General features: G+C 38.1%; 1 protein-coding gene across 7 annotated transcripts in view; it reads right to left on the reverse strand.

The window, feature by feature from the left end:
* Positions 1–15170, reverse strand: part of GPHN (gephyrin) — a 784704-nt gene that overhangs the window by 115503 nt on the left and 654031 nt on the right. For all 7 annotated transcript variants that reach the window (XM_037832495.1, XM_037832502.1, XM_037832496.1 and 4 more), the window contains one exon: positions 8924–9061. In XM_037832495.1, coding sequence (XP_037688423.1) covers positions 8924–9061 — 138 coding nt within the window. The remainder of the gene's footprint in view (positions 1–8923; positions 9062–15170) is intronic.

Here is a 15170-nt window from a genome sequence, read left to right on the forward strand (position 1 = left end):
AAATTAAACACACAAGCAAACACTTTCCACATGCATGCACATCTAGGCACTTTCTTTAGAAGAATAAAGTTTCATATTAATTTGAGATGCAATGTGGAAAGAAAATCATCAAGATGTCTGAGTTCTAGCTGTTTTTAATCACAAGTATTTATCTAACTTTAAGAATATTATTATATTTCTTTGGTTCTCAGTTCCCTTGACTTAAAATAAGAAAGAATACCTGATCTCCAAGTTATCCTCTTACTATAACATTCCAATTTCTACACAGGATTATCCTATGTCTATGACCACTGCAGCAAAATATCAGCATTTCTGTACGTGATTTATCCTTAGTTTTCAAGGACTACTGTTGAACCTTTTCAGACATACAACAAATCATTTTAAAGATGCTATAGTTCCAAACTTGTTCAGTGGACTTCCCATACAAAACATGGTCTTCCCTCTAGGGTTTTCTGTAATTGCAGATGTTAGAGTATTTTCATAGACAAAACATGTGGGATTTCAGAGAACTGTGAAGGCCTTTCAGCAACCCTCCACCACAAGTACCTTTCTTATACCACGATTAATGGGTGAAACTAAATAGTTAGATGTGCATCTAGCTGAAATCAAACCGAAGTATGAAGGTTTACTTATTAAAATGCAATTACCCTTGATAAAAATAACATTTTAGAGTACAATAAGAATGAATTTCTAATCCTTTTCCTGGGGAGAATTCCTTCTTTTCAATAAGAGAATTAGAGGCCATTTTTTACTTATGACAATTCAATGTATAGTGATTCACACTTTGAGTACTTTACTTTTCTATACCCATGCCATTTATTAGGGCATTTATCTATCAAGATGAACAAATATGTCAGTCCATTCTGTGTTATAAAACATATGAACAAGGTGCAATGGGAACATGGAAGAAGGGTACTTTACACAGCTATTGAAGGGAGAAGGTGGACATCAGGAAAATCTTCATGGAGGAGAGGCTTCCTAAGCCTGATCTTAAATAATATATTGTACTTAGCCAGGTAGAGAAGTAGGATAAAGTTGTTCCAAGCAAAAAACAGTGTAGTCAAATGCTTGGAGGTAAGAGAGAACAAGAGGTAGAGACAGCATGGCAGGTTTAGAGAAAAGCAAATGCTGCTGAGGAGGAGGTAAAGGAGGAAACTGAAAAAAGTAGAAAAAAATTAGATTACAGAGGGTCTTAAATGACATGTCAAGGAGTTTGGATTTTTATCTGGAGTTTATGGGGAGGATGACTGAAGAGTTGGATGTAGGGAATGTTCACAACAATTTTCCATTCGAACAGATCCCTTTGGTATCAAATTGGAGAATCGATTGGGAGGATGCTAACTGGGGGCAAGGAGACCGTTGCAACAATCCAGGAAGTTACTAATAAGGATCTAAACTAAAACAATGGCAGTGGGGATGGAGAACAAGGGGTGGATTCAAGATGATGTCATGCATGCCAGTGGTTTTAGATACCCCTATAAAATGTTTTGTAAATCTGTATTTCTGCCCACCTTCCCTAAACTCCAAACTCATATACTATTGTATTACATATTTTCTGTTCGTAATTTTTGCATGATCAATACTAAACTTATTTTCTTTACCTCTATACTATTTGTTTCTTCTACATCCTCTTGGGTCAAAGACTAAACTCTAAAGAAGTCTATATTCAAGGACTTGATGAAGGAAGGCAATCCTTCACAGGAGCCATTAAAGGAGATAAGTATCACATTGCTGACCTATCACTCTCTTGCACTAGACTGTGAGATCCATGGGGCACTAGTTTCGTTTTATCCATCTTTGTATATCTAGGACTTAACATAGTACCTGATATGTAGTAAATATTTAATACATATTTGTGGAACAAACTGAATTATGCTTTTTTAATTTGGTGGCATTTTCTAAACACCAGAAGAAAGTGTCTAGCAGGTCTAATTATAATCCTTTTTATTAAAAATTGAGTTTGATTCAATTTAAACACTGAATAGAAACATTATTATTTGTCATCATCATTGGTAGAAACAATGACAAAAAATTAACCACCTGTCTTAGTTTGCTAATGCTGGAGAATGCAAAACACCAGAGATGGATAGGCTTTTATAAAACGGGGGTTTATTTCACTACACAGTTACAGTCTTAAGGCCACAAAGCGTCCAAGGTAACACTTCAGCAATCGGGTACCTTCACCGGAGGATGGCCAATGGCGTCCGGAAAACCATTGTTAGCTGGGAAGGCAGCTGGCGTCTGCTCCAAAGCTCCGGCCTCAAAACGGCTTTCTCCCAGGACGTTCCTCTCTAGCAAGCTTGCTTCTCTTCAAAACATCACTCCCAGCTGCACTCATTTTTCTCCCCCCAAGTTAGCTCATTTATATAGCTCCATCGATCAAGGCCCACCCCAAATGGGCGGGGCCACTCCTCCATGGGAACATCTCATCAGAATCATCTCCCACAGCTGGGTGGGGCACATTCCAAGCAAATCCAACCAGCACCAAAAACTTCTGCCCCACACAAGACCACAAAGATAATGGCATTTGGGGGACACAATACATTCAAACTGGCACACCACCTATGAAGAGTTTGTTAACTTATGAGTAACAACTGATCTGATGAACAAATGCAGGGCAAAAAAGTACATGAAAGGACAAATAGAATCCAACTGACAACAATTATTTTCCTAGAGGAAAAACAAAAATGGCAATTTTCAACTCTTTTTTCTCATTAACAGAACTGAAGTTTCCGTCTAATTGTGACTTGGAATACACCATGAGATTTTTCTAAGGACTGAAGTTGAGGGAAACTCCCTTGAAATTATAAGAAAGCAGGAAAGCTTAATTAATTTCTATAATAGGTAAACTATTATTAACTTTTTTCTGAGTTAAGTTTATGCTCGTATTTTCTGAAAATGTCTTGGTGTTGACCGATACCCTAAATACCTGAATATTCTGTGTTTCTGGATTCAAATAGCGAAATTTCTGATTAATTTCCTAATGTTATGTGTGTTTCCTAATCCTTGTTTTCTCTAAAGAGGAGTAAAATAACAAGAAAAGTTTTAAGCCTAATGATATACAACTGTAAAAGAATTCAGGTCAAAGATGTAGGGTAAGTTCAAACTGTGTAAAGGTAAGTTTTGTCTAAGTGGAGTCACGGATAAAAGAGTTAGTATCTGGCATATGATATTTCACTAGTTTAAGTGTTTAAATGTCAAGTAATATCATTTGATATGCTGTCTACCATTATTTTTTTCCTAATATTTTAATACTGGAGTATTTTAATACTGTAGTAAAAAGAAGAATAGAATTCTTGAGATCTTAATCCTATTCCTTTTATGCTGCTTTTTTAAATATCTCAATTTATTTTTATATTCCCGTTTGTTTTTAAAACAACCTTTTCTGATATATATCCAAATGAATTTGAAATTAGTTATCTCAAAGTACACAGAAATTACCTACATTCTCCTATAAATGAAAGACTGATAAAAGAACACTTAACATATTATTTAAGGACCTCAACATAATAGAATTCTCTTTTTCCAGCTTTTAAAACTATTTTTTCCCCATCTAAGCCAATATATAATATTTGACATTTGGGTTATATGTACTTATAAAACAGACACATTTGTCAAAGTAAGCATAAGATGAAACAGCATACAGTGTCCTTTCTGGATATAATTAAATATTCAGAGGCCAGGTGGACCAAATGGGAGCAAAAAACTGACATCCTCATGAAATAAACTAGATAAACAAAAATGAAGAATAACGCTAAAGATTTATTCCAGAAATCATTCTCTTTTCTATCCTTCTAACATACAAGTGTGTACTCTGGGTATGTACGAATCAAAATACTTCCAATCAAGATTGTGAACTCCTATGACTAGGGATATTTAATTCAATAAAAGTCCTTGGGGTAAAAAGAGAGGTCATATAGGTGAATAGAGGACATTCGTCCATCAAGTTATACATATCGACTTAATAAAGAGGTAGATTATTCAAAAGTCTCAGTGGGCTCAGATATTGACTTGGGCCTGAAAGTGATGTTTTAATTACTTATTAAGATATAATTAAGCATATTGGAATGCTATCCGTCACTGGATTAAGGTTAAACATTATATTTTGTGGTTGTACTATTTTGTTTCTTCCACTATTTTGTAACTAGTGAAAGATAAGTGGTCCAATTTGTTTAAGAACATTTAATGTATCCTATAAGCTGATGAATCAAAGATTCTTATTAATTCTTCTGCCCAACACAGCATTGATAGTCATCTACAATTATTTTTTAGGATAAAAAACAAGAAGTCAATTGAAAAAAAAAAAGTCGTGGCCTTGAGGTATGAAACATTACACTTTTAACACACTGATTGAAAAACCTAGAACATCACTGTAAAGATGTTAATCACTGTTGGCCTTCAGCAATGAATGGATGCAGCTTTATTGTGACTTCTCCAAAACTGCTTGGCAGGTTGTTGCCCAGACCTTCCCCTGGGAAGCGCCTCAAGGCCTGGTGTGCAGAAAGGAGCTCTGGGACTGCCGCAGACTTGGAGTGGATGTGACCTTCTGCCTGAAATATCTCAAGTGCTTTAGAAGTTTCACTGCATACCTGAGATTTGATAATAAGTTTTGATACCTGTAAAAATTTTAATACAACCATTTCATGTTTGCTTCTGCTGTGTCCCTCTGTGAACTGAGCACTTTTGGGGCCAAAGAAGAAATGCAGCATTCACTCTCCCCTTTCTTCCCCTTCCTGCAGCAGAGCCAGTTATAAGTTAAAATTGCTGCCTTTTTAAAAACCCACAAAATGCTGATCCAGCTCAAAAGGAATTCAAATGTTTCAAAACTGGATTTCTGTATTTGTGAATGTTTTTCTTTGTTAGATAAGGATGTATGACCATTGAAGTCATTAGTATTATACTTCTTTCAAAAAGAGAAGGAAGACAGAACCATGTCCAGCACCTTTTGTTGCATTGGAAAAATTGGCAAAATCTTCTGGTTGGGAAGATGCAGTTGGAAAAGTACTTTGGAAAATATACACTCAAGATACCTCATAGCATATTTAAAGAAAAATCTTAATAGCAGTATTGGCTTTTATTTGGATTTTTTTCATCTCAGTTTTTTCTTTGGAATCTCCTTCATTGACATTGTTATTTGACCACAAAGAAGGGGCAGTTGTCTACTTGTTAAATTTTTCAAATGTATTTTGTGAATATAAGCAAGACTACTTAAAAAATGTTGTTTTTTTTCCCCTACCCTCTGATACTGAGTAAGAAGATGATTTTGCACAGTTTTCTCCCTGCATGATCTCTTGCATCATCCTTAGCACATTTTGGTGATGGTTTTTAAGCTTTTACATCATGCACTCATAATCTGTTGTGCTGGTTTGAAACTGTTAGGGACCCCAGAAGAGTCATGATCTTTTAATCCAATCTTTTTGGGTGGAATCTTGATTGACTGTTTCCATGGGAGATGTGACCCACCCAACTGTAGGTAAGACCTTATGATTAGATCATTTCCATGGAGGTGTGACCCCACCCATTCTGGGTGGGTCTTAATTAGATCACTGGAGTCCTTTAAGAGAGCTCATGGAGAGAAGGAGCTCAGAGAAGCTGAGAGAGACATTTTGGAGAGAAGCTAAAAGCTGATCCAGATGCTTGGAGATTCTGGGAGATGCAGACAGAAGGACATTTGGAGATGCTAACCTAAGAGATGAAGCCCCGAGTTTGCCCTAGAGAAGCTAACAGAGGACTCCCAGATGCTTAGAGAGAAATGCCCCAGGAGAACCAAGCAGAGAGCTGAGAGAAGCTAAGAGAGACAGAAGCCCAGAGACATTTTGGAGAAAGCCAGTCTGAAACCAGAACCTGGGAACAAAGGACCGGCAAACACCAGCCATGTGCCTTCCCAGCTGACAGAGGTATTCTTTTTTTTTTTTTTAAATCTTCATTTTATTGAGATATATTCACATACCATGCAGTCATACAAAACAAATCGTACATTCGATTGTTCACAGTACCATTACATAGTTGTACATTCATCACCTAAATCAATCCCTGACACCTTCATTAGCACACACACAAAAATAATAAGAATAATAATTAAAGTGAAAAAGAGCAATTGAAGTAAAAAAGAACACTGGGTACCTTTGTCTGTTTGTTTGTTTGTTTCCTTCCCCTATTTTTCTACTCATCCATCCATAAACTAGACAAAGTGGAGTGTGGTCCTTATGGCTTTCCCAATCCCATTGTTACCCCTCATAAGCTACATTTTTATACAATTGTCTTCGAGATTCATGGGTTCTGGGTTGTAGTTTGATAGTTTCAGATATCCACCACCAGCTACCCCAATTCTTTAGAACCTAAAAAGGGTTGTCTAAAGTGTGTGTAAGAGTGCCCACCAGAGTGACCTCTCGGCTCCTTTTGGAATCTCTCTGCTACTGAAGCTTATTTCATTTCCTTTCACATCCTCCTTTTGGTCAAGAAGATGTTCTCCGTCCCACAATGCCGGGTCTACATTCCTCCCTGGGAGTCAGATTCCACGTTGCCAGGGAGATTCACTCCCCTGGGTGTCTGATCCCACGTCGGGGGGAGGGCAGTGATTTCACCTTTCAAGTTGGCTTAGCTAGAGAGAGACGGCCACATCTGAGCAACAAAGAGGCATTCGGGAGGAGGCTGTTAGGTACAATTATAGGGAGGCCTAGCCTCTCCTTTGCAGCAACTGTCTTCCCAAGGGTAAAACCTATGGTAGAGGGCTCAACCCATCAAACCACCAGTTCCCTATGTCTGTGGTCATGTTAGCAACCATTGAGGTGGGGTAGGCCAATACCCCTGCATTCTCCACAGGCTTGACAGAGGTATTCCGGATGCTGTCGGCCTTTCTTCAGTGAAGGTATCCTCTTGATGATGCCTTAGTTTGAACACTTTCATGGCCTTAGAATTGTAAATTTGTAACCTAATAAATCCCCTCTATAAAAGCCAAAAAAAAAAAAAATGCTTTGTAGCATCTATGTGCCAGTTTGGATATATTATGTCCCCCAGAAAAGCCATGTTCTTTGATGCAATCTTGGGGGGGCAAGTTTATTAGTCTCTTGACTAGGGTGGAACGTTTTGATTGAGTGTTTCCATGGAGATGTGACTCAACCAACTGTGGGTGATACTTTTGATTAGATTATTTCCATAGAGATGTGGCCCCGCCCATTCAGGGTGGGTCTTGATTAGTTCACTGGAGTACGTAAGAGCTGACAGAGACCCAGATGCTTGCTGACGCTAAGGGATACTTGGAGATGTGGACAGAAGGATGTTTGGAGATGCTAAGCTAAGAGATGAAGCCCAGAGTTTGCCTTGGAGAAGCTAAAAGAGGACTCCCATATGCTTAGAGAGAAAGTCACTGAAACTTAAAGCTGAAAGCAATGCAACCGGGAGCAAAGGACAAGGAGATGCTAGCCACGTGCCTTCCCAGCTAACAGAGGTGTTCTGGACACCATCAGCTGATCTTCAGTGACAGTATCCTCTTGTTGATGCCTTAGTTGGATACTTTTATGGCCTTAGGACTGTAAATTTGTAACTAAATAACCCCCCTTTATAAAAGCCAATCCATTTCTAGTATTTTGCAAAACGGCGGCTCTAGCAAACCAGAACAACCCAACACACTGCTTGTACACAGTCTCAAAGTCAGAGTCATTCCCATAATAGGGATCTTCAATAACAAGTTGTTTTTGTGGATCATAGCTCCCAAACAGTTCAATATTTACTTTGTAGTTTTTAACTACACTACCTTTTCTATTCAAATCTTTCAGATGGCTTTCATCCATACATAGCATATAATCAAATGTGGCAAAGTCTTCTTTGGTAACCTTCTGGGCAACATGATTCATAGGAATATCAGGCTTCTTCACACAATTTTGCCCTTGATAATCAGGAGGGTTTCCTATCTCATAAGTGGATTGTTGTGGCACTGCCTATCCTCCAATTATATGAAATATTTTGATCATTACAAGTTTTATGGAAACTGCATCTGCAATGGGTGACTGACAAATGTTACCCAAAGATACAAACAGTACTGCCTTGGATGGCTGCACTGCCATCTTCTCAGGAGCAAAGAGAGGCAGAGAGTGAGCTCTTCTCTGCTGCTTTTAGTCTGAGTTTGTTTACTGAAAAATAGGGTGATTATATAGATGCTCTCTAATGTTCATTCCAGTTTGAATATTTTATGATTCTATGGATAAAGTCCTTTATTTATTAAATCAATCTTTCTGAGTTGTTTCTATCCACATAACAAAACAATTAAGAAGCTGTATTTTATTCAGAATGCACTAAATACAACTCTTATGCTATGCATTTAGAAATGGAAGTCGATTAAAAAATGAAAACATGGGGAAGACTATATTCCACTGGGTTTCCACAAGCTACCCTAAAGGTGCCACTAGACTAAGACCAGAAAATAAGAAGACAGATGAAGTAAAAAAAGTGAGATCAGCCTGGTTGCTTAGTATAAATTCCATAGGTAAGTTGATGTAATTATTATATTTTATATTTTACATACATGTTTTCCACAATAGGATAATAAGACATGATATTAAGACACATAAGTCATCTCCCATTTCTAATAGAAAAGACATCAGATAGACTCAGGGTTAACTATATTCCTCACTCAGTGCTTATAGCCCTCTCTTTAGTTTATGATGTTGATAATTTGATGGACAGTAGCAATACAGTGACCTTTTTCCATTTTTAATAAAAGGAGGCTTTGAGGGTGCTTTACTCTGCATATATTTAAGACTGACCTTACATTTGAATAGAAATAAGAACCAAAAAGAATGATGGTAATAATTGTGATGATGGTTAATAACCTTTTTATTTCAGTAAAGTTGAATGTTATTGTTATATGAATCATACCTGGAAAAAAATGAAGAAAAGAAAGGACAATGGGCAAATACAACAGTACCTCGGTAGTTGATGATTTCTGTCCCAAGCACCGGAGTCATTTCCAGGACTGTGATGAAGGCTTTGTCCATAGATGTCAGAGGAAATGGAGACATGCGGTGTCTTCTGGCCACCTTGGTGATATCAACAGCACTGTGACCTAAACAGGAAGAGAATTAGCTGATAATATGATGCTAAAACACTGATTTAAAAGTGGAAATTACTTATGAATATCTACTCTCAATTTCACAGGACCCAAATGAAGGTTCTAGAGTGAGAAATGATTTCTTCTGTTTCCAAAATATAGCCTGCTCTGACGGATTATTAAATCAAGTTAGCATATTGAGTGAAATAAGCCAGACACAAAGGGACAAATATTGTACGATCTCAGTTATATGAAATAATTAGATTATGCAAGTTCATAAAGTAAAAAAATAGAATACAGGTTGCCAGAGCCTGAGTGGGTGTGGGGAATGGGGAGTTAATACTTAATTTGTACAGAGTTTCTGTTTGGGGTGATGGAAACATTTTGTTAATGGATGATGTTGATGGTGGCATAACATTGCGCATGTAATTAATACCAGTGAATAGTATACTTGAAAGGGGATAAAATGAGAAATTTTAGGCTGTATACATGTTACCAGAATAAAAACCCATAGAACTAACTATACAACACCGAGTGAACTCTAATGTAAACTATGAACTATAATTATATTTATAATAATATTGTTTCATCAACTGCAACAAAAATACCACACTAATGTAAAACATTAGTTAACAGGAATAATTGTGTGTGTGTGTGTGTGTGTGTGTGTGTGTGTGTGTCTGGTGGGGTGTACATGGAAAATCTGTACTATGTGCATGATTTTTCTATAAACCTACAATTGTTATAATAATAAGTTAAATCAAGTTAGCAATGTTACATCATGTGTTAATACCTGGTAAAGTTTAATGATAATATTGGCTACTCCTTTTTTAGCAATATGTTTCAGACATTCTTCTAAATTAACTCATCAATTCTCACAACTTTATAAAGGTAGGAACCATTATTATCCTTATTTACAGATGTAGATGAGGCTTAAAAAGACTATCTATTTTGAATTAAATCACACAGCTAGTTACAAAAGAGCCAGGATTTGAATGTATATTATCTGGCGTCAGAAACAATGTTTTAACCACTACATTAAATTTTGAACACTTAATGAGCTAGTTAGTAAAATGAAGCACCTCAAACTTGAATTTAGTTAGGATTCCAGAAGAAAGTTTCTTTCCTCTAAAAATAATATTTATTTACTCACTTCCTATGTGACCTCATCTAGTCCCAAGGCATTAATTATCACCCATACACTAAGACTCCCAATTTAAAGTCTTCAGTCCCAACCTCTGTCTTCAACTCTAGATTTGTATATCATCCAGTAATTGGTAGATAATATATCTCTCCAGACTTGTAAATCATCCAACATGTACTTGGCTGTGAAACAGGCAACTCAAACTTAATGCGTCCAAAAGACTCCTGCTTCCCTACATTTCCATACCACTCATGTGATACTGTATTTTCCTGCAATTCCTGTCTCAGTAAATAGCAACTCCATTCTTCCATTCTTCCAGTTTTTAGGCCAAAACTTGGAGACATCCTTGATTCTTCTCTTTGCCACAACCATATCTAAACTACCTTTGAAATATATTTAGAATGTGATCATTATTTACCACCTTCACTACTACCCCATTTGTCCAAACCATCATTTATTTCATGGAAAACTGGCTAGTCTCCAAACTGCTCTCCCTGCTTCTATCCTTGCCCCACTATAATTTATTCTCCACACAGTACTTACAGTGGTTTCTTAAATTTTAAGTCAAATCATGTTAACCTCTCTGTTCACAACTGTTAAATGGCATCCCATTTCAATTAGAGTAAAAACTTTGCTATAGCCTACAAGACCCAACATATTATGGCTTTCACTGTTCTAAATCTTTTACCATACCACCTTGTTCACTGTGCTCCAATCATACTAGTTCCTTGTTTTTACTTGAGCATATCAAACACATTTCTCCTCAGGGCCTTTATACTTGCTATTTCCTCTGCGTGGACTCTTCCCCAGATATTCATAGGGCTCCAACCCAAAGCTCATTTCTTTCAGGTCTCTGCTCAAATATCACCTCATCAAAGAAAACTTTGTTGAACATTGTATACAGAATAATACCTATCATCACTATGTCTACCTCTTATCCTACTTTACTTTTCTTCATGGAGGTATATACACATTTCTTTACAGCCTTCTCTTCTCAGAAGAATGTAAGATTCATGAGAGCAGAGACTTTTGTTCACTGTTATTATCCTCAAAGCCTAAAACAGCATCTGGTACATAACAGGCAATAAAAAATAAATATCTGTTGAATTAATAAATGAATCATTTAAAGGCAAAACGGACTCCTTGGAGCACTATATCCTCAAGCATAATTTGGGTTTCACCTTGGAATCTTATAGGTTCCAAGAGTAAACAGAAAAGGAGTAACTGCAAACACTGTTGGCTGGCTATGCAAACAGCTACCCATTAACCTCTTCATCTCCAGCCACTTTGCAGCCAGGGGTGGTCATAGGATATAGTTCTGGCCAGTGAGATGTAGGAGTAAGTCCCTGTGGTAGGCTTTCTATTAAAAGATAAAGCTTTGCAAGATGGCAGAGTGGTGAGGTATGGGTTTTAGTTACTCCTCCAGGGCAGTTGGTAGAAAGCCAGGAACTGCGTGGACCAGACACCGCAGAGCAATTTGACTATGGGCATACTTCGTACAACATTCACGAATGCGTGGAATAGCTGAGATCAGCAAAATCTGTAAGTTCTCGTGGCCAGGGGACCCACGCCCCTCACTGCCAGGCACAGTACCATGGGAGGAGGGGCCGTCAGTGCTGGGAACCAGGAGAGAGAACTACAGTTGCGGCTCTGATTGAAAACTCAGACTGCTGATCAAAAACTCCAAATATAGATAGACTGAGACCAGACACCGGAGAAACTGGGAGCAGTCAGTCCTGTGGAGAGGAGATAGGGCTAGAAAAAAGTGAAAAAAAAAAAAAAACACCCCAAAATAAAAAAAGACTTTTTGGAGTTCTGGTGAACATAAAACGGAGAAGGGCAGGGTTCAAACAGAATCAGGTGCATATGCAAATCCAGAGGGTGAGACCCTTGTCTGAAGAGCCAGTTTCTCTGCTTTCTTGATTGTTTCTTAAGGGCCCTCAACTCCTTGTCTCTTAGTATTTCAATAGCCCATTAGATCTGTAAGGACTGTAAATACTTCATACAGGCCTTTCTTTTTCTTTTTCTTTTTATCTTTTTCTAAAACAATTATTCTAAGAAGCCCATTACAGAAAGCCACAAAGACTTGCAATTTGGGCCCAGGCAAGAGCAGAGCTAAGATAGCTCTGAGAGACAAAGTAATAAGTCTAGTGATGGAGAAAATTCCCTAAACACCATAACTTCCCAAGAAAAGGGGGGCATGGCCAAGCCCCAGTGGCAGCCCTCCTTCTGGGAACTCAGACCCCAGGGGCTGGAATTCAGAAGTCAGCTTCAGTCAGCCACACTCCTGACAGAGTCAGGGTCACCAGGAGAACTAAAGGCTCCACACCTCCTTACATTGGTGAGGGAACTGCGGGCTGGCAAGTGCCAGCATAGGAGAAGCACAGACTCTAAAGGCCTCATAGGAGGGTCTCATTCTCAAGGAAACGCCATACCCTCCTCCTGAGACCTGGGCCTCTCTCAACTGGGAAAACCTAACTGGGGTTGACCATATCTGAGGAGACCATCAAACAAGAAGGCTACATAGAGGCAGGGCAAGAAACAGAAAAACAAGAGATGAAAAACTGATCAACTAAACAGAATCTAAGTTAAAGGTCTAGAACAGGCTGAGCTGAACACCAAGGGTTAGAGAACAAAGCCAACCAGCAAGAAAACCCTAAGTAAAAGAGTGAAAACAAGCTCCAAAATAAACTAATCAAGAAAGTCAGATGCCTAGACAGCTTAAGATAATGAGCATACTTGGAAACAAGAAAATATGGACCAGTCAAAGGAACAAACTAATAGTTCAACCAAGACACAGGAGTTGAAGCAATTATTGTTAAATCAATTCAATGAACTGAAGGAAGAACTACTTGGAGATGTTCAAACAAAGCTAAATCAATTCAAAAATCAAGTCAATGAACTGAGGGAAGACAAAGAAAAAGAGATGAAGGATATAAGGAGGACACTGGATGACCATAAGGAAGAATTCATAAACTTGAAAAAGGAAACGGCAGAACTTATGGGAATGAAGGCATAATGGAGGAGATGAAAAAGACAATGGAGGGATACAACAGTAGATCTGAACAGACAGAAGAAAAGATCAGTGAATTGGAAGACCAGACATCTGAATTCACACACATGAAAGAACAGATAGTGAAAAGAATGGAAAAATATGAGCAGGGTCTTAGGGAGCTGAGTGACAACATGAAATGCACAAATATATATGTTATGGGTGTCCCAGAGTAAGAAGAGAGGGGAAAAGGGGCAGAAAGAATAATAGAAGAAATAATCACTGAAAATTTCCCAATTCTTACGCAAGACAGAAAATTAGAGATTCAAGAAGTACAGTGCACCCCAAACAGAATAGACCCCAATACACCTACTCCAAGACACTGACTGATCAGATTGTCCAATGTCAAAGACAAACAGGGAATGCTGAAAGCAGCAAGAGAAAAGCAATCCATTACATACAAGGGAAGCTCGATAAGACTATTGTGCCAGTTTGAATGTATTGTGTCCCCCAAAAGCCATTTTCTTTGATGTAATCTTGTGTGGGTGAACTTATCGGTGTTGATTAGATTGAAATTCTTTGAGTGTTTCTGTGGAGATGCACACCACCCAGCTGTGGGTGATGACTCTGATTGGATAATTTGAATGGAAGTGTTGGCCCACCCATTGGGTGGGTCTGAATTAAATTACTGGTGCACTATATAAGATCGTACAGAAGGAGTGAGCTTGTTACAGCCAAGAGGGACACTTTGAAGAACGCACTGGAACTGAGAGAGGAGCTTCAGCTTACAGAGACATTTTGGAGATGGCCATTGAAAGCAGACTCTTGCTGCAGAGAAGCTAAGAGAGGACAAACACCACAAGTGCAACTAAGAGTGACATTTTTGAGGAACTACAGCCTAGAGAGGAATGCCCCAGGAGAAAGCCATTTCGAAACGCAACCTCGGAGCAAGCAGATGCCAGCCATATGCCTTCCCAGCTAACAGAGGTTTAACGGACACCATCAGCCTTTCTCCAGTGAAGGTACCTGATTGTTGAAGGACACTTTACGGCCTTAAGACTGTAACTGTGTGAACACATAAACCCCCTTTTATGAAAGCCAGTCCACCTCTGATGTTTTGCATTCTGGCAGCATTAGCAAACTACAACAACTATATACAGATTTCTCCTCAGAAACCACAGAGGTGAGAAGACAGTGGTATGATATATTTAAGATACTGAAAGAGAAGAACTGCCAACCAAGAATTCTATATCTGGCAAAACTGTCCTTCAAAAATGAGGGAGAGATTAAAATATTTCCAGACAAACAGACACTGAGAGAGTTTGTGAATAAGAGACCAGCACTATAAGAAATACTAAAGGGAGTGCTACAGGCTGATAGGAAAGGACAACAGAAAGAGGTTTGGAGAAGAGTGTATAAATGAAGATTATCAGTAAGGGTAAAAAGAGAGAGAGGAAAAAATAAGACATGACATATAAAATCCAAAAGACAAATGACAGAAGAAAGTACTGTCCTTACAGTAATAACACTAAATGTTAAGGGATTAAACTGCCCAGCAAAAAGACACAGACTGGCAGAATGGATGAAAAAAACAGGACCCATCTATATGCTGTCTACAAGAAACTCACCTTAGACACAGGACAAAAATAGGCTGAAAGTGAAAGGTTGGAAAAAGATATTTCATTACAAACAGCAACCAGAAAAAAGCAGGAGTAGCTATATTAATATCAGACAAAGTAGACTTCAAAAGTAAAACAATTAAAAGAGACAAAAGAGGACACTATATATTAATAAAAGGGTCAAATCATCAAGAAAATATAACAATCATAAACATTTATGCACCAAGCCAGAGTGCCCCAAAGTTTATGAGGCAAACACTGAGAACACTGAAAGGAGAAATAGATAATTCCACAATAATAGCTGGAGACTTCAATACACCGCTGTCATCAACAGAACATCTAGACAGAGGATCAACAAAGAAACGGAGA

Source organism: Choloepus didactylus, chromosome 4 (genome assembly GCF_015220235.1).
Source record: "Choloepus didactylus isolate mChoDid1 chromosome 4, mChoDid1.pri, whole genome shotgun sequence".
Taxonomy (NCBI): domain Eukaryota; kingdom Metazoa; phylum Chordata; class Mammalia; order Pilosa; family Megalonychidae; genus Choloepus; species Choloepus didactylus.